Source organism: Xyrauchen texanus, chromosome 17, assembly GCF_025860055.1.
Source record: "Xyrauchen texanus isolate HMW12.3.18 chromosome 17, RBS_HiC_50CHRs, whole genome shotgun sequence".
Taxonomy (NCBI): Eukaryota; Metazoa; Chordata; class Actinopteri; order Cypriniformes; family Catostomidae; genus Xyrauchen; species Xyrauchen texanus.
The window spans coordinates 18,767,330-18,790,483 of NC_068292.1; the positions used below are offsets into that span (position 1 = coordinate 18,767,330).

Here is a 23,154-nt window from a genome sequence, read left to right on the forward strand (position 1 = left end):
CCATTTATAAACAGCTGGACTGAGCCAAAGCCTCTTTCAAGGCTAACAATGATGGTATCATAAATTGTGCTTCTTTAACTCAGATCACGCTAAAAAATTCTATTTTTCAGGCTTTTCCAGCTAACGTGCATGCACGTTCTAGAGTTGAATGGCGATGTCTGTATCTAAAAGCTGATTTGGTGGGTCTTCCTTTTCTACATCCTCCTTATTGGGCATTCTAAATTCTCCCATTCATTTTAAAACAAGTGGGTGAAACAGCCTTTGACAGAGTGCAAAAGAATGGTACAGAAAGCAGGGTTACGTTTCTTATCAGCTGTACGCCAGAGTGGTGCTTCATAGCGGATGTTTCCCTTGCATTTGCCACAGATCGAGAGCTGTATACCCAAAAGTTCACTCCATGACATCTGTGTATGACATCACCGATGTTATAATACGGGGTGTCACACAACATACTTCCTTATTATTCTTCTCGCAACTGAGCTCAAACAACTACAGCCCGGTGACATTTTATTGGAGCTACGGATTAGTTTGTCCTCCACGGGCTGTTGTTAGCAACCCTCTTGTATTGAATTTAAACTAACAATGTTATAGCTGTAAATACTGAGAAAAATTTATGTTAAAGATTGGTAGCTGCTCTACTTTGAGCATGGCTCGGCAGTGGGTGAGCTACCTCTCAAGCACGAACATTGACAGCCTTGCTTTTAGCCCAACTCAGTAACTAGCTGTGACAGTGTTCCATAACCATTACACTAGCCCTCCCTTGAGGTAGCTCGGTAATAGGCTATTGTGAAGTACACAAACAGCTCCTCGTCTTGAGCCTCACTGTGGGAAGTTTTTTTTAAATAGTGAATTGAATAGATATAGATTTGTTTCTCTCTTTTTCTCTTATTTTCCTTCTTTTAGAAGGTTATCTTTTATTTCATATTCCTAGATAGTATAATCTAAGTGGAAAATTATATTTCATTCAGAGAACTAACCTGATTATTATACATAATTGGTTTAAAAATGTATAGTTCTAAGGTAGTTAAAAAATAATAATTATTAAAATAATAATATAAAAGAAACAGAGATAGAATCACTGTGCCTGTATTAATCACTGTACAGCCATAGATATGCCAGGGCAGCGTACTCAATGCTCAAGTACAATGGAGCCGTATGATGGCCATCAACTTTGCCAGCCGTGCTTAGGATTGGACCACCTCCGCGAGGCACTCACCAATCCTTGTATGAACTGCTCAATAATGTCACTGGCTCAGAGACAGGCTAGGCTGGTGAGCTATCGGCCTGGCCCCACAATGAAGTAAAGAAAGCTGTAAAGTGTCACGCAACAGGTAAGGTTAAGAGGCCTCAAAAGAAGAGGAAATATACTCAGGGCTTAGCACAACATATCGAGTCGCTGTTGTCTGACATGGAACAGATAAAATCCCTCTTGCTATTGTTAAATAAGAACCCTGTCAATGTCTTAGAAGGGACTTCTGAGCATGTTGTATCAAGCAGGGGCTATGAGGATTATGATGCCTTCTCCACAGTAGCATCAAATGCCACCTTTCAATGCAACTCAGAAGTGGAAGACTCAATGCCTAGTGCACATTCTGCACCACCCTCCAAGCCACAGTTAGATACCGCGTCTCAGAGCTTTAGTGGTAGCTCACTGACGTCTCAAGATACTACAAAAAGCCATACAGCCCTCTGCAGAGACCTAGAAAGGTTGATCTGGCAAAGCTGTTCGTAGATACCCCGCCTGTTCGAGCAGCAGGAACCAGTGCCATTTTTAGGAGGGCAGCCATGGCTAGTGACTTCTCCGTGCCAGTTTGTAAAAACTTTGTGGTGGAGTTCTCAGCAGCCTGTAAATCAGATCCACAGAGAACACGGGTGAGTCCGTTAGTCTGCAACTTTTCAAATATGGTGACTGAAGAAAACAACCTTGGTAAAACACCTCGCATTGATCCTTGCATTGCTGCGCTGGTAGTTTCTCCGGACAAGGCACTGTGCCCAAACCCACGTTGTCCTAGTGCTGAATGCAAATGCATAGATGACAACATTGTTAAGGCTCACAACACAGCAGCCCAAAAGGTCCGGCTCTCTAATTCCCTGGCTCACCTGCTACTGGCTTTGAAAACTTCATTATTAGGCAGTGAAGAGGACAGGACTCAAGATGATCCCCTGAGTACAGCCTTTCAGAAAATGAGCTTTATAGCCCAGGATTTAGACAGACTGGTAGGCACACTGGTACGTGGCCACTCCCAGGTCTGGCTTGCTCAGACACCTTTGCCATATGCTTATAGGGCCATGATCCGGGGCTTGCCTCTTGGCCTAGACCATGTTTTTGGACTGGCAGTGAAAGACACCCTGGAGCATCGTGCTTCCCTGGCTAAAACATGGCAACAGGAGAACGGGCAGAGAACCTTTCAATTTCAAACCTGTGGCCACTGCCAACCAACCAGGCCTCTCTCGGTTTCTCCACCCTAGATAGACCAGACAATTTCTTCACTCTATCTCCACAGTTACTAACCATGAGCGTCAGACATGGCCACCACTTTGCCCTCAGGAGATTGATTCCCTTCTGAAGAAAGGAGCAATAGAGAGTGTGAAATCGCAGGTTCCAGACAAAGGATTTTATTCAGCCTATTTTATAATTACAAATAAAGGATGAGGCCAGCAGCCAATAATGGACCTTCTCCAGTTAAACAAATATTTAAAAGTTCTTCATTTCCACATATTTCATACTATGGATGTCCTGTGAAGTGTCCACCAAAGGGACTGGTTAACCTAAAGGATGCATTTACCAGTTCAGGGTCCATCCATTTGACCTGTCTATGGCTCCAAGAATCTTCACCTAATGGATTCAAGCAGCCCTTACACCCCTGATGCTCCATTGATTGAGAATTTTTGCACAGGAACGTATACATGTAAATCTGCTCAAAATGCATGCTGTGGGGCTTTTTTTCATTTCCTTCCTGTCCTGCAAGGTTGTCATGTACATGTAAATACAGACAACCTGTGCAATGTTTTCACTATGGGGGCACCAGGTCAAAGGCACTACTTGCTCTCACACAGGAGCTCTGAATATGGGCTCATCCTAAGTTTCTATCTCTAAGGGCAATGCACCTGGCAGGTGTGCAAAACAGCATAACAGATAACTTGTCTCGCAATGCACTGAACCCTGGCCACTGGAGACTGCATCCAGAGGTAGCAAGGGGCATATGGGGTACATTCGGAGAGGCACAAGTGGATCTGTTTGCCTCCGCAGATAAAACTCATTGCCATCTATGGTTCTCAGAGCAGGACTGGGAAAGTCAATTAGGTCAGGATGCCTTTCCTGTGGCTATGGCCCTTGGGACCAGTTCAAGACTGACTTCATGCACCCCAGAGGTCAGACACCCTATCTTAAATGCATAGCCATTTACACCCGGGCAATGTACCTAACCCCACATTCTTGCCAAAAGTCCTCACCTGGGTTCATAAATCAGTTAATTGATTTATCAGCATACAATGATAGCACTGATGATCAACAAAGCCTTCTATGCCTGGTCAGGGCACTGAGGCATTACGTTACATTACAGCTGAGATACGCCAGACAGATCAGCTCTTTGTGTGTTTTTCAGCAGCCAGCAGGTCTCCCACTCTCTAAGCAACATCTATCTTACTAGGTGGTGAGGCTTACTAGGCTTACGAGGTGATTGAGTTTGCTCACAAGCATGGTTGCCAAACATTGCCTGCACCTGTTATGGGCCATTCCATTTGGGGGCATCCTGGGCTGCTCTTAAAGGGGTTCCCTTATCAGAAGTCTGTGATGCAGCCACATTGTCATCTCCCTGCATATTCTTATTTTTATCGAGTGTTGCTTCATCCACCAACCTGACATCAGCAATTCTGTCCCAGGAGTAAAGGTCATACTTGAGCCACTCCTCATGACAGTGTGGGTACATGTCATCCACTACGAAGCACCACCCTGGCGGACAACAGATACGAAAAATAATGCTAGTTACATATGGAACTGTGTTATGTGATTAGTGGAGGACCGCCAGGGTTCCTGGTCACGTGGAGACTAGGCACCTGATGAAGTTGTGTGACACCCCATATTATAACATTGGTGACATCAAACACAGATGTCACAGAGTGACATTTTGGATATACAGCTCTCAATCTGCGGCAACCACAAGGGAAACATCCACTACTCACATAATCACAGTTACATACATAACAAGTGGTCTTGAGACTTGTTTTTTTGTTGTTAAATTACTTTAATCTTGACATGACTTAAACAACATGGCCCTCATGGCACAAGAAACCAAAAGACAGTGAGATGTCATCTTAGGCATGTTTATGTAGGCCAACAATGAATAAAATAGTGCAGACAGGATGCAAGAATGCATCCTGTGTGAACGGCTCCTAAGTCTACTTTTAACCGATTGAGATCGAGCACAGTCAATTGCTGTGACTCTAGGCCAGTGAAAGTCTTATGTTCAATGAAATGGAATTAAAAAATATGTTGACTTACAAAGCTATTTTTTGTGATGTCTATTGTCTAAGCTTTACTTGTATTCCACAAGAATATAATGCCTTTAAATTATCTTCAATTGGGGGCTTTTCTCAGGTAATATTGATATTATTGGGATTAATCTGATTGATTAATTCTGCATATCATGCAATTAATTCATTTTCTTTTATGGTTTGACAGCCCTAATTGTAATGCATGTTCCCAAGCATACACCGTTATCTTTGTGTGTTAGCTGCCCGATGAAAGCTTTCCCAGATCTCACTATGAGATGACAAACTTCTTTCTTTTAGAAATGATGTCCTCGTGAGGTCAGTCATTTAAAGGGAGGGAATCCCCAACAGTCCTCTGAGCATTGTTCAAGGGTTTCCCCCTCTTCCCAAGTCTTACAATCACATGGCCAAAGCACAGATGAAACAAGACCTGTTGGGCAGCCACCCAAACATAGCAAACCATTACATACCCTCTACTGCTCACAGAACATCTGCCGGAATGGGCTGTATGAAGATTAAAATTGTATTTTGCACACTTCTTCCCATGAAATATGCATTGTGTTTTGTGGCTTTTAATCCATGTCTTTTAGTCTTTCTTTTTTTTAGGCCATCTAACGTATATGCTATGCTAGGATACTCCTAATATTAACAAAATACATTTTAAGCAGATATATGCATTTAAAATGAATAGTCTTTCACTTCCGTGAAAACATTGATTGTCTGTGTTGATTAAAAATATTGATGACAGCTTTTGTCTAATCAAATTCACTTTAGAATGATAATGTCCCTCCCCCATAATATGTCATCTTTTTGCACTACTGTGTACTGGTCGGCACTGCATTGTCTCTCACTGTGCCTATTGTCCTGTTAATTTGTACTGTCCCATACTTTTTGCACATGTTTGCATGTGCACTTTATATAGGTATGTTATTTAGTCTGTGTAGTCTCATGTGGTTCTGTGATTGTCCTATGTTGTTTTCTGTAGCACATTGGTCCTGGAGGAACGTTGTCTCGTTTCAGTGTGTACTGTACTAACTGTATATGGTTGAACGACAATAAAAACCACTTGACATGACTTGACTTGAAATATCACATTAATTTGACTTACAATAGCAAAATCATTGATCATTGCATTAATGCAACTAAAGCCTATTGGCTTTGGCTAAAATGGGATGCATTCCGTTTATATGTCCTGTCCAAACGTCCTGCATTCTAAACCAAAGGTAGCTGTCTTGTTGCCTCACTGCCTAATCATTCAATGACTCAATAGACAGCATTTGCGTATGAAGCTACTGCCAGAAACTGGTTTTGGACTGGCTAATGAGGTAGCATAATGTCACATCATTGCTAGGATACCAGCAACTGATTATCACCATCTGGTGTAAACTGAAGGTAATGCTTCATTCAATCCAACCGAACCATAATGGTCTAATAATCTAGAACAAAATCAAAAGAGTTTTGGCGATAACCAAGTGTACAGTATATTTCATAACTATAATATATATTTCTCACTAGAAATGGATTCAACAGTTGGAAAAGTGTAAAAAACTTGTCAAAACGCCTCTTTGGCCTCAATTCCTTTTTGGAACTGCCTGCACAGAAAGGGATGTAGCAGTCATTTTAAAAGTGGGGGGAACACCGCTGTCAGTAGGTGGTTCACTCAAACCCAACACTTACAGTGCAGTATTTATATATTACACTATATATTATTATACAAGTATGATATAAGTATTATATACTTGAATTATTTTAATGATTCAGGTATTGCAAATTAAATGCAAAAATAAAGCACTATAGAGCATATATTGTCTATATATATTGTCTATATATTGTCTTTGTTTGTTTTTGTTCTGCAGTGCATTTCACATAATGCTGCCAATCAAGAATGATATGCTGATAAATAACACTTGTTTGCGTGTTCCTCCTCACTAGATTATTAATTTAGATCAACATCAATACTGATAAAAAACATGGATAAATGATCATTGTTGAAAGCAACATTGTAGAAATGAACAGAGCCTTGTTGATTAGACTGTCTGACTGACGATCTATTATGTAAGAGTTGTTTCGGCTCATGAAACTCACCTGTGATTGGCTAGATGGTTGCTCAATCAGCCCAAAGTAACAAAACACCAAGAATACTGTATACAAATCCACCATTTGGACTCGGAATGGGTTTAGCTTGGAAAAGTGTGGGGGACCGAATAATATTTTTTTTAAATCGTACTCCCTTGTTCACTGGATTATGGGATTTCATAGGCAGCGAAGGATACTTCAAAAATAGATCACATGAAGGTATCTGAGTAGACAGGATGTGACACAAACATTGAATTTGGATGTGCCTTATTCCCTTCCTACCTCCAATATATAAAGCCTCCTAAGCAGCATTTTCCTGGTTTCGGACGCAGCCTTGATTTTCATGTGATCTCACAGGGTCTTTAAAACCCTGAAAATTGGGCTTACTTATGTTTCAAAGTCAAAGTCTTTTATTTTTCATTTACACAGATCACACAAGGTAAAACTGAGCATTTACATTTTGGAGGTAGAATACAAGTAGTTTCACAAGATTATCCAGAAATATCCATTCTGTACATTGTCTTATCGGAACAAAAACCTCAACATCCTGCACTTTTACTTTTGCCATTTTTGTCACCCATTTGTGGTTTAGATGGCGTTAGCATGGAGTGATAGGAAAATATCCGGAGCATCAAAGCAGAAACAGTCTTTAGTCATTAAAGAGTTCTGCCGTGGGTGTATTATTTTGATGAATAACATGGGTGTAGGGTAATTTTTGAAAAAAGTATTTACCAGAAGGGCCTTCTATTTTTACCATTAAAAGTAATTACACATAGCCTCTTGCCAAGTAGTGTACCGTTAATGGAAATATGACTTCCTCTTTTATGCTTTTGTTTTCTTTCAACAATTAGTTCTAATGATTCTCTGAAACCATTAGATTCCTGATTTGATTAAAGAGAGCATGGTGATTGGAAACATACATCTGGACCAGGAGGGCATATGACACTCTCTGGAATGTGTGTGGAAGCTGTGTTTTTGTTGTTGTTGTTTTTGCATTTGTTAGAGTTTGTTTGCTCTCTTGGGAACAGTGTGGATGGCTGCGGATTGGTGTGACTTGAGTTAAGGGTAGATCCAGAGCCTGGAGATCTGTTATGGAGTTTAATCACCGTCTGACTGCTGTCCAGCCCCACCTGGCTGACCTACATTCTGACAAATCTGTTCCAAACAGCCACAACACACACACACACCCATACACAGATATACATGTGCACTTCAACATGTGCCTGAAAGTTTGCTAAACATTTCAAAGACACCATGTTAATACATGTGTGAGTTTTCTTAACTTTCACAGTATTTAATAGAATAGTTCACCCAAAAATGAAGAAGTCAACAGGGTTCAAAACTTTGGAGCTCAAAAAAATGCATAAAGGCAGCATAAAATAGTCAATACAACTCCAGTAGTTAAATATATATCTTGGATATATGATGGATGTGGGTGAGAAACAGCTCAATATTTAAGTACATTTTTACTCTAAATTCTCCTCCCTGCCCAGTAGGTGGTGATATGCGCAAAGAATGTTAATCACCAAAAACAAAAGAAGAAGAATTCTTAGGAGAGAAGAGCATTTAAGAGGGCTGTTTTTTAATGTATAGATTTATAGTATATGTGTACATACAAGCTGGTGCAAGACAATGCCCCAAACCCCTCTAAAAAAACAGTTTGACCAGATTGTGAGGACAGCTAACAGGTTTAAGCTGTTTTGTTTCCTACAGGTGTGTGATTCATAAGTATAGTTTATAAGTTTAGCTGTCTGAGGAAAAATTGTGAACCAAAACATGTCTGTTCACAGGCTCTTCAGTATGGATTTTAATTTCCAGTCTTAAAATCTGGATCTGGAAATTCCAGGCTGCAACACACAAGAGAACATGACATGAAGATACACTTAAACAGATGTTGTTCTGCTTTCTCCCTCAACCACTACCTGAGCCAGCCATCCAATGCAGTAGAGTCTTTGACCTAGTGATTCGGCTCTGTGGATATTCAGTAAAGCATATAAATCAGTAGGGACAGCACTCAAAGTTTTTGATAGTGAATACACATTTGCTTCGTCCCAAAACCTAGGGAGCTTCCCACACAAAGGCTGTTCGAAAAGGTAGTATTCTTAATTGTTCTACTTCCTAAGCTACATTTGTTTTGCCAAATTCTAAGACAGTGGATCCTTTTCACACTTATGGGTTTTCTAACGCGGAAGTAAACGATTGCAGGGTAAACTTTGATAGTTGAATTTATTCAGGTGGCAGACAGTGTGCAAGAAAGGTTGATTATAACCAACGTATATTTCATTCAGTACTGTAAGTATTGAAAAAAGTTCAGTGTAGTAAAAACAATTTAGGCGATGTCTGTATCTGAAAGGTGATTGGCTCTTTTAACTGTAAAGCGGGACTTCCTTTTTTAAACCTGCCATATTGGGTGTTCCAATTTCTCCCATTCATTTTAATACAAGTGTTCCGTTTCGCGCTAAATAATATCTGGTATTGTGTTGTTAGCTTAGCAACATGGTATCAAGAAACTTATATAATAAATTGTGAATTGTGGCTTTCTTTCAGAGCACTATTATGTGGCCTATGGGACTGCTGTATGTTCAGTCACTTGCAAGGTTCCATTTCAGTTAGGATGCTGCTTTAGCGGCCGTTCACACCGAAGGCATCCTTATGCTTAAAAAGCTAGACGCAGTGCAAAAAAAGAGAACGCATGTGTTTTAAAAGTTAATTTTTTTTTAACTGGACACTGCTTCTAGAAATGTGGCGCTCCTGTTTGAGATTCTGAAAAAAGAGTGAGATGCAACACAACGGATAAAGATGTTTATCATGCATTGGATTTTTTTTTTTTATAGAAAACCATGCGGACAGACTCAAAAACGCTTTGGTGTGAACGTGCCATTCTTACACACTAATCCATTTCCATTTGAAAACTACATTTTTAGTTTGACTAAATCATCGTTCTGTCAATGTACTAGAGCGCATTTGCAAAAGTCTATGTTTTTGGTGTCGAAAAACGTTATCCGATTGTGGATGAGAGGAGTACACGTTACAAAATCAATGCGTTTTCAAAAATAAAACATACTGGTGTGGACATGGCCTTAGAAGGCAGCTGTTTATGTTGGCAGTAGGTGGTAAGCAATATTGACACATTTTACAATATAAAAACTCACACTATAGTGCATAAATGTAGATTAGGTTTTTCACCTGGTGCAGGTGTTATAGCAGAAGAATGTATAGTGATTCCTGCCCTCTGATTAGTTGCACCTTATGGACTTGGTCTCTCTTAAACATGCTAACACTTTTGCCTTCATCAGATGTCTCACATTTCTCACTGCCCTCTTTGCCGTAGGTCATTGATATAAGGTCCCAAAGGAGTAATGAAGAAGTAAATGTCACCACTTTGCAAATAATTCGAACTTTAACCCTCACACGTGTTTACACACTTATGTTTGCATGTACGTCGTCTAGGGCTACAATCTCATGTGTGTGCATGTGCATAAATCCCAAAGAGAACAGCTGGCACTGGCCCAAAGCATGAAGTCAGCCACTGTATGGAAGATCAATCTATAGTGTGGAATGATTCAGGACGAGAATATAAAGCTGGATTTATGACCGCAAGTCATCAGAGTTGTCCATGTAAGCACTAATCTATATAGCTAATGACTAATAGTCTCAAGAACCTTTTACTGAGTGCAATATAGCGTGTTGCGTGAAACATCATAAGCATCCTCTGTAGTGCCTTTACAATTCAACAAGGCTCACCTTTCAGCAGTTCAATGCTCATACCGTGTATCGTACAGTCAGCTGTCTCACACATTTGTGTGTTTACTTGGAATCACAACAAGTTACTGAGAGATGTCTAGCTTTCGATAATTGCTGTTTCCAATTTGTTAAGTGTGCCAGAGTCATCCACAAAAACAGTCCCATAAATGATGGCCAATGATATTCTCAACCTCTTCTCAAAAGAATAAAAAGAGTTTTGGTATATATTTGCACTGTTGTGCATAGTTTTTATGCATAGTTTTTATGCTGATATTTCTGGCCTCAAACACTTTGTCATCAGATGCGCATAATTTCAAATCAGAGAACTTCAGTATTCAGTTGCTGATTCGTTTACTTTAAGCAGTAAGCATGATTGGATCAGCAGGTCTATGATTGGCTGGCTGTGTCATCAGGGCCAATGTATGTGTACGTAGTATCCTCCCCCATTGATTTAGCAGCTAGCTGTGACCGACCCGAGGCGGCACCACGGTAACGGTGCATGAGTGATTTGCACAGGGATCGGCTGATTGCCTAATGATGAGCTCCTGCTGAATTTACAGCATCCAGAAACTGCACCTAATGGCAATTTAATGGGCCCCGGGAATAAAGCTGTCTCATTAGGAAACAGCAAAGCTAAATCAAAACCCAATCAGACAAGAAGGGAAGTTAGTCAAAGCTCACTGAAAAATGTTTTTTGTCATAAATGTGCCCCAAAATACCACCACCGGTGGGGGAGAGAGGCCACTCTTTGGAAACATTAGCAGAGTGTTTCTGTTTTGATGTTAATCACAATAAATATTCCAGGCTTTAACACCACCAATAGCTGAGCCAGTTTTTGTTTTGCTGGATTAAGAAATGTGTTGAGTGCAGTACAGGTTCTGTTGCTGTTCGTGGAGAGCAGGACCTTGATAAGAGGCCTTTAGCCATATAAAAATAAATATAGCATGCTGACAGATGGGCCCACATTTTGGCTGACCCAATTCTTGGGGAAATGTTAAATGTAAATGAAACAAATGAAGGGAGCAAATGAAAAAACTGTAAGGAGAGAGAGAGAGAAAAAAGACAATGTTGACAAGTTCTAGTCACTGCACATGATAACAGGGATGGAGTGGCGGTAACTAATGGTTAAAGTTGTGGACCACTAATATAAAACCTTCGAGAAACAGCCATGATTGAGGGCTTACAGAGGGTTACAGGAAGCCAAAGTTTAAGCCTTTCCTTCCACCCAACCACAGTAATTACTAACATCAGGGATAGGAATACCTGCATTGTGCCCAAAAGAGGTGTAAAACATTGCTGACTGCAGCTTCAGCTTAAATGCTATATGCAAGAATATATAGAGGTGATGAAACAGGATTGGGGTTGTAGTTCACTTTTGTGCCTCCCAAAGTCTTTCACTACCTGCTTGATTACTAGAAATATTTAAAGTCTGTAGATCTGTAGAGAAGGTGCTGGTCCCCAGCATGGTATAATGTGTGCTGGTGTACCAATTAGGCTTTTAAACTAGCTAAACCAGCTTTGTCTGAAAGACCATGCTGGTCAACCAGGTTCACCAGCAAGGTTCTTTTGGCGAAAAGCATAGCAATGATAATGCACCAGCTAGACCAGCACCAAACCATCACTAGCCAGCATAAACCAGCCTAGACCAAAGTGGGAATTGCATGTTGGTTAAGCTGGTCTTTTTAGCAGGGGTTTTAGACTCTGTATGAAGTGTGCAGAGTTTGAATTCGGTGTGGTTAGCCATTTACTGTCCTCAAACCTTGGGGAAGTGTGGGCTTGTTGTTCTGTCCTGGCAACTGCAATGTTGTTGGGACGAACCATATAAATGTTTTGTCCTTAACAAGACATCTTACCTTAAGTTGCTCCAGAGGAGTGTTCGTTTACTAGGTGACTATTCTTTCCAGAGATAAGCAGGCATTTTTAGAATTAGTTCTATGGGAACTGAGTGGCAGGCTTGCAGTGGGGATTGTGGGATTGACACTGAAGCGTAGCAAGCGGTTAGAGCATCAAAAAGTTAAGAAATGCTGAACTTCTTTCAACTGAGAGGTGAAAAGTGCTGGGTGGCAGCCAACTGCTATGAAGGCACTGCAAATCATAATGGAGTTTGGGAGGATTTAGTGCATTTTGGCTTATTTAATGAGATTTCAAATGTAGTTTACTCTGTCATTGTTGCTCAGCTGTGGCTGGGTTAACAAAACTGTAGTGTTGGGTTTGAGTTCACCTTAATTGAGCCTGAGTCAAGAGCAACTTGCCGGTTGCAAGAAATCCCTTAAAATAAGAAACAGTGTAGTGGCAATACACTTACAATTATGACAAGGCTAATGTTTCGTTTTGTTTTAGTTTTTTTTTAATGTAAGAGGTTTCTTACAACTGGGCATTGGTCTTTAACAATCAAGTTTTGGACTAGTCAAGTCCAAATCCAAAGGGGGCAGAGTCCATAACAGCCGAGTCTGAGACAAGACTGGAAAAATAATCTGTTAATAATTCTGAATTAAAATTCAAATTGCAACTGTAAACTCAACACTAAGATATCTGATTAATATTTTAAGCTAATGTTTAAGCTTTACAACTAAGAAAAACTATGTAAATATTAGGGGCAAAACTGTGGATATATTTGGACTTGAGAACATACTCTGCAAAAATGTACACTGTATGTGTACATTCGGAAATAAAAATAGCATTTAATTGTGTATTTTATTCAACTGTAATTGTGCATATACAGTCTATTATAACTTTTTAATGGAATGTAATTCTAGATCATACTGAACACTGTAACACTGCTGTACATTTTACAGACGCACCCCCAAAGAAATTGACCACTGGAGTTGGTCAGTATCGAGACTTTTTATTTTCCGCAACAGCAGACACACCACGTACCATAATAGTAAAAGATTTCATATTTTAACATATATTTCGACCTGAATTAGTCCAGTTTTGCTCTTGTTAATCCCAGCTTTAATCTGCTGTGCTCTCACTCAGGGGCAGTATAATGAAGTGATCCTGCAGTGAGCTTTGTGGAATGTTCTGGTCTGTGAAGCATATGAAGAACAGCTCATTACATCTCTCACCTGTCTCTCAGCAGCTCTCTATGAGTGCTGAGGAGAGACCTCACTGAACACCCTGTCTGCCTGTCTGCAGGGTTAATCAGCTCTTTACAAACAAACTGTGATGTGGTTTGCTTTCAGATGGAGTGAAATGTGTGTGTGAGCTACTCTGACATGACAGAGGCAAACATTGCAACACCAGAGACCGTATACTGGAGGAGGAGAAGGGCCACCCGTAAAACATTGAATAGCAGAAATCGCAACCTGCAATGTGGTGGCTGTTGGAATGGAAGTCCCATCTTTCAGTTAAAGGCATTCGTTCACCTTTAAATAAAATCTGCCATATTTACTCACCCTCATCTTGTTTCAAACCTGTATGTCTTTTATTCTCATGGAACACAAAAGGAGATTTCAGGCAGAGTTAGCCTTATTCACCATTCACATTCATTGCATCTTTTTTTCCATACAATGGAAGTGAATGGTGACTGAGAATAGCATGCCTAACAACTCCTTTTGTGTCAGAGTGTCAGTTCACCCAAAGAAGAAAGAATTGTCTTTTTAAAGTTAACAATTCCTTTTCAAAAGGACTTGAATGTGAATGAGTGACTGTGCATGTGTGTGTGATTCTGGTTGTCTTGCAACTGTGTGCAAGAAGAAGAAAAAAAATATGTGTGGAATGTTGTCACTGACATGTTTTGAGTAATTAGCCTTGATTGATAAAAGATGAAGAATCCCTCCAACAGCCGGCTCCACAAACCAAACAGCTGCACCTGGGAATGTTGGCCTGCATGTGATGCATTCATAACTCCTCTTTCTCCCATGTGGAGGATAGACATAGGATGGGAGAAGCAGTAGACTGGGTTCAGTTTGGTCACTGCTCTGTCTCCCTCTACTTCGCTTTCTCTCTGGGAATCTGGCAGCAGGCAGGGCTGCAGGCTCTGTTCCACATAAGAAGAATGCTCTCAGGTAAAATTTAGAGCTGGAAGGAGCAGATGGTGCCAGGAAACGCTAAAGTTTAGCAGTGTTACTATATGGGGTTTTAGTGTCATAGTTGCATCAGAAGATATAAATGATTTTCCTCAGTTTTTATCAAAGTCAGGTCAAAATTGTGGCATTCTATGGTGAAATAGTTTGTGTTATGACCACTGAAATATATATTTGGCCATTGTCCCTGGCAGGGACTAAAAACGGCTCAAGGAACAAAAATGGAAAACGAAAACGAACAACAATTTTTGCAGAACCGAAAATGGGAACAAAGTGATTTTCAGTTGTTCCGGATTGAACATTTTATTTTTAAATGCGGATAACCGGTTATAACCGGTTAATTTCGTTCCAGTAATTTTTTAATGAAGCCAAAGGCCAAATAGTTTATCACAGTAACTTTTTCTTCAACTACACTGCCCGAGAAAATGAAACATGTGCTTTGATCCTGAAGAAAACTGCTGCATCACACTTTTCTTTGCCTAATTGCCCGTTTTGGAAAACACATTCTGTGAATTAAGACATTTTTATGTATATGTATAACTATGTATAATTACTATACTTTATAAGTAATTATACTGTACATGCACGGCTAATGCAGATACAATTTAAACATTGCTAAAGCACAGGACTGTTAATCAGAAGGTCACAGGTTCTAACCCCACAGCCACCACCATTGTGTCCTTGAGCAAGGCACTTAACTCCAGGTTGTTCTGGGGGGATTGTCCCTGTAATAATAGCACTGTAAGTCGCTTTGGATAAAAGCGTCTGCCAAATGCATAAATGTAAATGCATTAATACAGATTTGATGCTGTCGAGTTTTGACTGAGAATCAGATTTGTAATTAAAATGATACTTAACTGTTAATTAACTGTATGCAGGTTCTATGCTGATAAATCCACCACAAAGGAAAATAATTATAAAAACAATAATAACTTATTTTCCTGCTTGTTTTGGTGAGGCAAGTGTCTTATTTTGGGCTTGTTTTTTCAGACCAGGTTACTTGTTTTTCTTGCGATATCTGGCAACACTACAATTGGTATTTCACCCACCCCTTAGCGCAGAGCAGTGGTGGAAAGAGTATAGATTTTTTTACGTAAGTAAAATTACTGTGTGGCAGGGCGGAGGGCGGGGCCGGGTCGTGATCATACACACCCGGTAACGTATTAGGCTAATCAAGCCTCTGAGGTATAAAGGTTGACTGCAGAGGATCATGCGGGAGAGAGAGATCCTTAGCGGACATGTCCGTCATGTGTGTGTTTATGTTGTCTTTTAAGTTTACTATTAAACTATCATTTATATTGAAAAGCGGTTCTCGCCTCCTCCTTTCCATTGAATACCGTTATACACACGACGGGATTGAGATCCCGTCGTGTGTATAACGGCTATTCGCTGGCCATGGCAGAACACATACATTCCTGTCTTGCAGGAAATCACACACAGAACAATCAGTATGGCTGGTGGCATTGTCATGCTGGAGGATCATGTCAGGATGAGCCTGCAGGAAGAGTACCACATGAGGGAGGTGGATGTCTTCCCTGTAACACGCAGCATTGAGATTGCCTGCAATGACAACAAGCTCAGTCCGATGATGCTGTGACGCATCGCCCCAGACCATGACGGACCCTCCGCCTCCAAATCGATCCAGCTCCAGAGTACAGGTCTCGGTGTCACGGTCATTCCCTCGAAAAATAAACGCAAGTCCAACCATCACCCCTGGTGTGTCAAAACCGTGACTCCTCAGTGAAGAGCACTTTTTGCTAGTCCTTTCTGGTCTAGTGAACGTGGGTTTATTCCCATAGTCGCAGTTGTTGCCAGTGATGTCTGGTAAGGACCTGCCTTACAACAGGCCTACAAGCCCTCAGTCCAGCCTCTCTCAGCCTATTGCAGACAGTCTGAGGACTGATGGAGGGATTGTGCATTCCTGGTGTTACTTGGGCAGTTGTTGTTGCCTTCCTGTACCTGTCCCACAGGTGTGATATTCGGATGTACCAATCCCGTGCAGGTGTTTTTACACATAGTCTGCCACTGCGAGGATGCTCAGCTGTCCCTCCTGTCTCCCTGTAGCGCTGTCTTAGGCGTCTCACGGTACGGACATTGCAATATATTGCCCTGGCCACATCTGCAGTCCTCATGCCTCCATGCATGTTTAAGCTTTTCTGGCAATAGTTTAGCTGCTTTGGATCACACCGTTTAGGTGAGCACTTCATTGGGTCTTTTTCAATCAAATGTATTTATATGAATTGCTTAGTTGTGTGGTGCGGTCAAATCTACAGACATAAAAAATTATTACAGCAATTGTTACAGAAATGTTGTCAGCACATATGCACATCTTAGGCAACAAAAAATATATGTATTATGAAAACTAAACGTTCAAAGAAAATGTGGTGGAAAGTGTCTAACTGGCGTGTGTCATCTGTTTAGGGTCTGTATGGCTCATAAAAATGTGATAATGTGAAGCTGAACCTGCAAATATCTTGATTATATTTGGTACTATACAGCTGTGAGTCAGCCCCAAAATTTAAAAACAAATATCTCCTGCACAGGCTATTGTGTGCAAATTCACAATATTTGTTGTACTAATTTATTCCTCACTTAATAGGATGATACTTTACAAAGAATATGGAAAATATACATTTTATCTCTTTTTTTTTCTCCAAAGAGAAAACTGAATTAAATGCATTCTTAAGTAAATATGACCATTGCTTTCATATGTGGGTGTAACATATTGGTAGAGCAGTTGCAGATGAAGACGAGATGACATAGAACCCAAGTGCAGTTCTATTTAAAAAGTGTATCCAGCAAACTTAGTAAAACAATAATACAAAACATGAACTATGACTAGACATAACTAAGACACCATAAACAGGAACAAACCATAAACCAATATTACAACAACAATACTCGACAAAGGACTAGAGAACATGAGGGTTATAAATACATGGGCAAACAAGATAACAAGACAACCAATAACAAACTAGAACTAATAACAAGACATCCAATGACAGGACAGAACTGATAACAAGATAACAAGAAAATGAACCAAACCAATAAACACATGAAAAAGAGGGATGCATGAGGGGAACACGAAATTACATGACAAGGCAAGGAAGATAAAACAAGAACTACATTTAAAAATAAAAGACATGAAAATATGAGTGCTTTAGCAGATCGAAATGTTTCTCCTCAGTTTTCATAATTTGTAAACACAACCCCATATAATTGTAATTATGTTTTGTTTTTGTTTTTTGTTTTTCACAATAAAGTTGATCAAAAATTATTTGTTAGTTAAGAGTATAACTAACAAAAAGTCATGTTGGTTTTCAGCCAGATCTTATGAAGGAATTTATGGCCAGACCTTAAAAAATGCGTCCTCTGAATTCCCATGAAAGAAGGTCGCATTCGAAGTGTTCTACTCACTATTCTGAAATGAGGTGATATATGTGGCTGACAAATGCAACCTCCGGAGGAAGCATCCTTCTAAACGAGACACAGCTTTTGTATCACAGCACAGCACCCACAGCTGATTGTTATTCATGTTGCATAGCAACAGTCTGTTTACTGTTTAATGTTAGGGACTTTTGTTGCATTCATGCCATGTTAGAATTATCTTAATTACATGATTCCAGCTTGTAAAACTGTACACGTCTTCGTAGAACTTTTTCAGAATTCTAAGTTCAGACTTGCCAGTCCAGACGTCATGTAAAACGATCCAACATGGTTGTGGACAGATTGTCCCTAATTTTACTAATAATTATTTCTGAAAATGTATCTGGAATCGAAGAAAGTATTTATACATAAAAAAATTACACACATAAGCTTTAAAAGTACTGTAGGGTAAACTTTTTTTGTTGTTGTTTTCTGGTCTCTAAATGTATCAAGATTAGAAAAAAAATCACTTCTTCGTATTGAGCAGTGATGAGCAACATTATTTGAGTGAAATAAATATTAACAGAAGGTTGTTTTTATAAGAAATATAAAAAGAGGTGGCGAGTGGACGGGTTATAGTGATAAAATGTAGAATAGATATAAGGGCAGTAATTATTTGGCAAAATTTGTCAACTAAGTTGAACTAATTTAAATACATTTGAGACAGCAAGATGCTTTTTTGAGTAACAAATTAAGATAATGATTATTTAAAATAACTACTTCAGAAAAGGGTGAACCATTTTCTGTTAATTTCAATCACATTTGGCATTTCTTAACATCTCAAGTGAACAAATAAATCTCAATTTTGATTGTATCAGTCAATATGAGCCCACTTTGAACATGTTCGACCGTAAGTCACTGTTTGCTGATACCATACAAATGAATGGGGAGTGCCATAAACCGATACCTACCTGTCGCTAAATTCCACAGCACGTCTTCTCTCATAAAATAGCAGTTTTATCATAGTAAACTCCACACATCTTTCTTTAGCTATACTGGGGCTCAGAAATTCACAATGACCTTCAACTCTTGTTTCTTGTGTCTCTGTCAGTTTGTTCAGTTTTATTTCTTCCTCCTGCTCGTTCTGTCAAATAGAAGCTCTGTGATTTTAGTGACCACCTACAGCATTCTCCAAGCTCTTGTTATGACCTTCTTTATATGTCCTGCTACAAATGGAAATCGTGTTACGCTTGGGTGGATCAGACTGCTCAAATGTTTTCCCCACTGCACTGCCACACAGACTGAGAATTCAGGCTTCAAGAGCAATATTTAAACTGCACAATGTGTGCGTGTGTGCTCAGACCCTGCTATGTGAAGTTGTTTGTTATGACTCCTGCCTGTCCAGGGAGTCTCTCAGCTTGAACATATGCTGCCCCCTATTCCTCCTGGGAAGCTCCTGCTCACGAGTTTTTTCGCTATTACGTGATACATGCTTTTGGTCAGAAAGAAAATGAATGCATTGGGTAATTTCATGTTTGTTTGTTTTTTCTCTTTTTCACACCCAACAAAGACTAGAAAGTGTTTTGCACTAGTGTAACAAAAATATATATCATAACTGGTTAAATTAGTACAAAACCATTTTCTAGCCAGTGATAGTATACAAAATGTGTACAAATTAAAGTGTATAAATGGTATTATTAGGACAAATCACAACGATTGCGTTTTTGTATCCATCTGCACTGTTTTTTTTATAGTTTTTCTATGTGAATGTGCCAAACGGATGTATTTGACATTATACCGTCTCACTGTATATCCAGCATCTCAAGCAGAAGTGCTGTGTTTTTGTCAATGCCATGTCAAGTTTAAAGAACTTCAGCTTTCAAAGCATGACTTAAGCCATCTGCATTCTGTTACATTTGTTGCACTGCATCTTACGTTCTTTAATGCAAAAACAAGTGCAGTCTGAATGGCCCTAAATCTGCCATTGTGCTTTTGTGTTTGTGTGTTTGTATATGTGTGTTTTGTCTGTCTTTATATCATGATTAATAGACTGAAATTGTAATAGTTCAAATCCTCGTTGCTACAGAGAGTTGTTAAAGTATGTACAAAGTCTAGTTGTTCATTTAAAAATGGTTAAACTATATGGTAACAGCTTCACTGTATCATACAGTAACTCTGAGCATTCAGACAGCACCAGATGGCTCTCATTGACACTGTTCACTTTGATCAGAACAACTTCCTATTCATCACTTTAGTGGACCGTATCTGTTTGTACTCTGATTGTTTTAAACTGTGTGTGTGTGTGTGTGTGTGTGTGTGTGTGTGTGTGTGTGTGTGTGTGTGTGTGTGTGTGTGTGTGTGTGTGTGTGTGTGCAACACATTCTCACCCCGACTCGTCACATACGGACGCTTGGATCAGACTGCTCAAATGTTTTCCCCACTGCACTGCCACACAAAGGTTTAGCGCGTTCATAGGGAACCGCATTCATCGGTGACTTTAACCGCATTCATAACCGCATTCATCGGTGACTTTAACCGCATTCATAACCGCATTCATCGGTGAGTTTAACCGCATTCATAACCGCATTCATCGGTGACTTTAACCGCATTCATAACCGCATTCATCGGTGAGTTTAACAACATAGAAGTGTATCGGACTACCCTGCGCGTCGAAAAATGACGCCAAAGGTATACCCAACTCGTCAATATGTGACGAACTTCCCGAAGCGTCCGTGTGTGACGAGTCGGGGTGAGAATGTGTTGGGTGTGTGTGTGTGTGTGTGTGTGTGTGTGTGTGTGTGTGTGTGTGTGTGTGTGTGTGTGTGTGTGTGTGTGTGTGTGTGTAGCGTGTATTTATCACTTTGTGGGGACCAAATGTCCCCATAAGGATAGTAAAACCCGAAATTTTTGACCGTGTGGGGACATTTTGTCGGTCCCCATGAGGAAAACAGCTTATAAATCATAATAAATTATGTTTTTTGAAAATGTAAAAATGCAGAATGTTTTCTGTGAGGGTTAGGTTTAGGGGTAGGGTTAGGTTTAGGGGATAGAATATAAAGTTTGTACAATATAAAAACCATTATGTCTATGGAAAGTCCCCATAAAACATGGAAACACAACATGTGTGTGTGTGTGTGTGTGTGTGTGTGTGTGTGTGTGTGTGTGTGTGTGTGTGTGTGTGTGTGTGTGTGTGTGTGTGTGTGTGTGTGTGTGTGAGTGTGAGGGTTCATTGAAGTGTGAAGCAGTTTCTTTATAGTTTCAGCTTCATAGTTTGTCATGGCTCTGCCTTCCATGAGACACTAGCAGACCTCTCCTGAGAGGCTGAGATGTTTTATTAAGACAATGGAAACAGTGACCACACTGATTTATCACTGGTGTGCACATGCAAAGGCACAAACACACATGCTCATACACATCAATGCTTCCAGAGGTAGGAGCTGGTTTGCACATGTGATCAAGTCATTTAGAAGGCATGGTGCTCATGTCATGTTAGTGATGCAGGTTCTAGTTTGGATGCGATGTGTCTCAATCACATCTACCCATCTGTACATAATACAGCATCACTATACAGTGTCTGTCAAAAAAAAAAGAGGGAAGGATGGACACAAGCTATGTCTAAGGACTTGGATATAGATTCTTGGGGTGGGACTTTTGAATTAAAGTATGTAAGCAGCCATCCAGAATAACATTCCAATCAGCTTGCAATTCCTTATCACAGAAGTTTTGATGACCTCCAAATATGATGATCCTCTTGCAAGGAACCCTCTTCCTAAAATATAAAGGCAACTATTTGTTCATGTCTAATTATGTCAAACAAGAATATATTTACATTTATATATATTATATATTTACAGATGTCTTATCTTTATTAAAGGGAGTGGTGGTGGTGTAGTGGTCTAAATCTAGTTAATATTTCTGCTCTCTTTCTCTCTTATAGCTCTTGGACAGATCATGCTGTATGTGGATGGAATGAACGGACTTATTAGACACAATCAAACCGTTCAGTGGCTTTATACATTGGTGGGATCAAAGGTAAAGGACATTTCACTACGTGTACTGTATACTGTGTGTATTTCACTGCTTGATGTTTAGAGAACATACCCTCTGCTATTTTTCATGTGCTGTTTAATTCAAGGACTGAAAAGGTGCTCATAATGTGGCATAGTTTTGTTCACAGTGTTCACAACTGATTTCGCTACCTTTTCCCACTGTATTTATATTCTTTAAGCCAATGCCAATGTTTGCATAGCTCAGCTGGGCAGCTTCCAGGTGTGCCAACTTTTTATAGAGTGTCGTAGTTTTGCCGCACCTTTGTTATGTCCAGCCCTCTATTGACAATGCGAGCACATATGATGAGGACATGTATATACTGTGTGTGTGTGTGTGTGTGTGTGTGTGTGTGTGTGTGTGTGTGTGTGTGTGTGTGTGTGTGTGTGTGTGTGTGTGTGTGTGTGTGTTAGACCTTGATTCTGCATGAATGTTTGGGATCACAAAAAGAACAGATGTGCTGGAGACAGCAGAATTTGAATGTATTTCTTCTTTCTCTTTGTTCCTGTTATATTGCAAATGTGTAACACACAGTATGGTTTTTACAAGGGAAGAGCAGCTCTCACTTTATTAAACATATATGTGTCACTCCTCCTCCTCTTCCTCTCTCTCTCATACACACACATTCACATTCCTAACCCTCAATCTATTTGTATATTTTGTTTATTTACTTTTCTTTTTTGTCTGTTGGAATGTTATCTCTCTTAGCCCCATACCATCCTTGATGATACTTTTTCCTTTGTTGACATATTTTATATGTTATTGTCAGTGGCACCACAGTTTTAAGTGTGTTTAGCTATAGTGGTACTCATTAATGATTCAAATGTTCCTCATTTCAGACCAAAGCAATTAAACCAAGTGTGGAAACAGCCTTAAAGTAGCTGCTCATATCTTCCAGTTTCCATTCATGAGTCAGACTCAGTTATCAATTTCCTCCATTGTACCCAATTCAGAAAATGGTGCCAACATATTCTCTCACCTTTAATTATACTATAAATGCCATCCCAGCAGTGTATGGTAAAGAAGATCATGTCTTTGAATATGGTTTATGGTATATAATGTTGTTGTATTATATGTGAAGGCAAGTGTTAATATAGCTTTATGTGTTTCTACCTAAATGAAAAGAATACTGTTTGTGTGCAGTTCCGGCTGGTTGTGAAAACTGCTCTGAAGTTGCTTCTGGTGTTTGTGGAATACACTGAGTCTAACGCACCTCTCCTCATCCAGGCTGTCAACACAGTGGACACCAAGCGAGGTAACATGCACAGTTTCTCTGGAAATCCATTTTCAGCCCCTCTTGTCTACTGTATGTGTTACTACAGTAAATATTCCATCCCTGCATTTGATTCCAAATCAAGATCAGGTCCAAAGCCTGCTGGTTGCTAGCACTTCAGTGTTTTTT

General features: G+C 39.8%; 1 protein-coding gene across 1 annotated transcript in view; it reads left to right on the forward strand.

Moving 5' to 3' along the window:
* The window catches only part of LOC127658133 (FH1/FH2 domain-containing protein 3-like), a 261,461-nt gene that overhangs the window by 170,785 nt on the left and 67,522 nt on the right, over nt 1–23,154 (forward strand). The window contains 2 exon segments of the mRNA XM_052147251.1: nt 21,643–21,737; nt 22,896–23,007. Of these exon segments, the coding sequence (XP_052003211.1) occupies nt 21,643–21,737; nt 22,896–23,007 (207 nt within the window).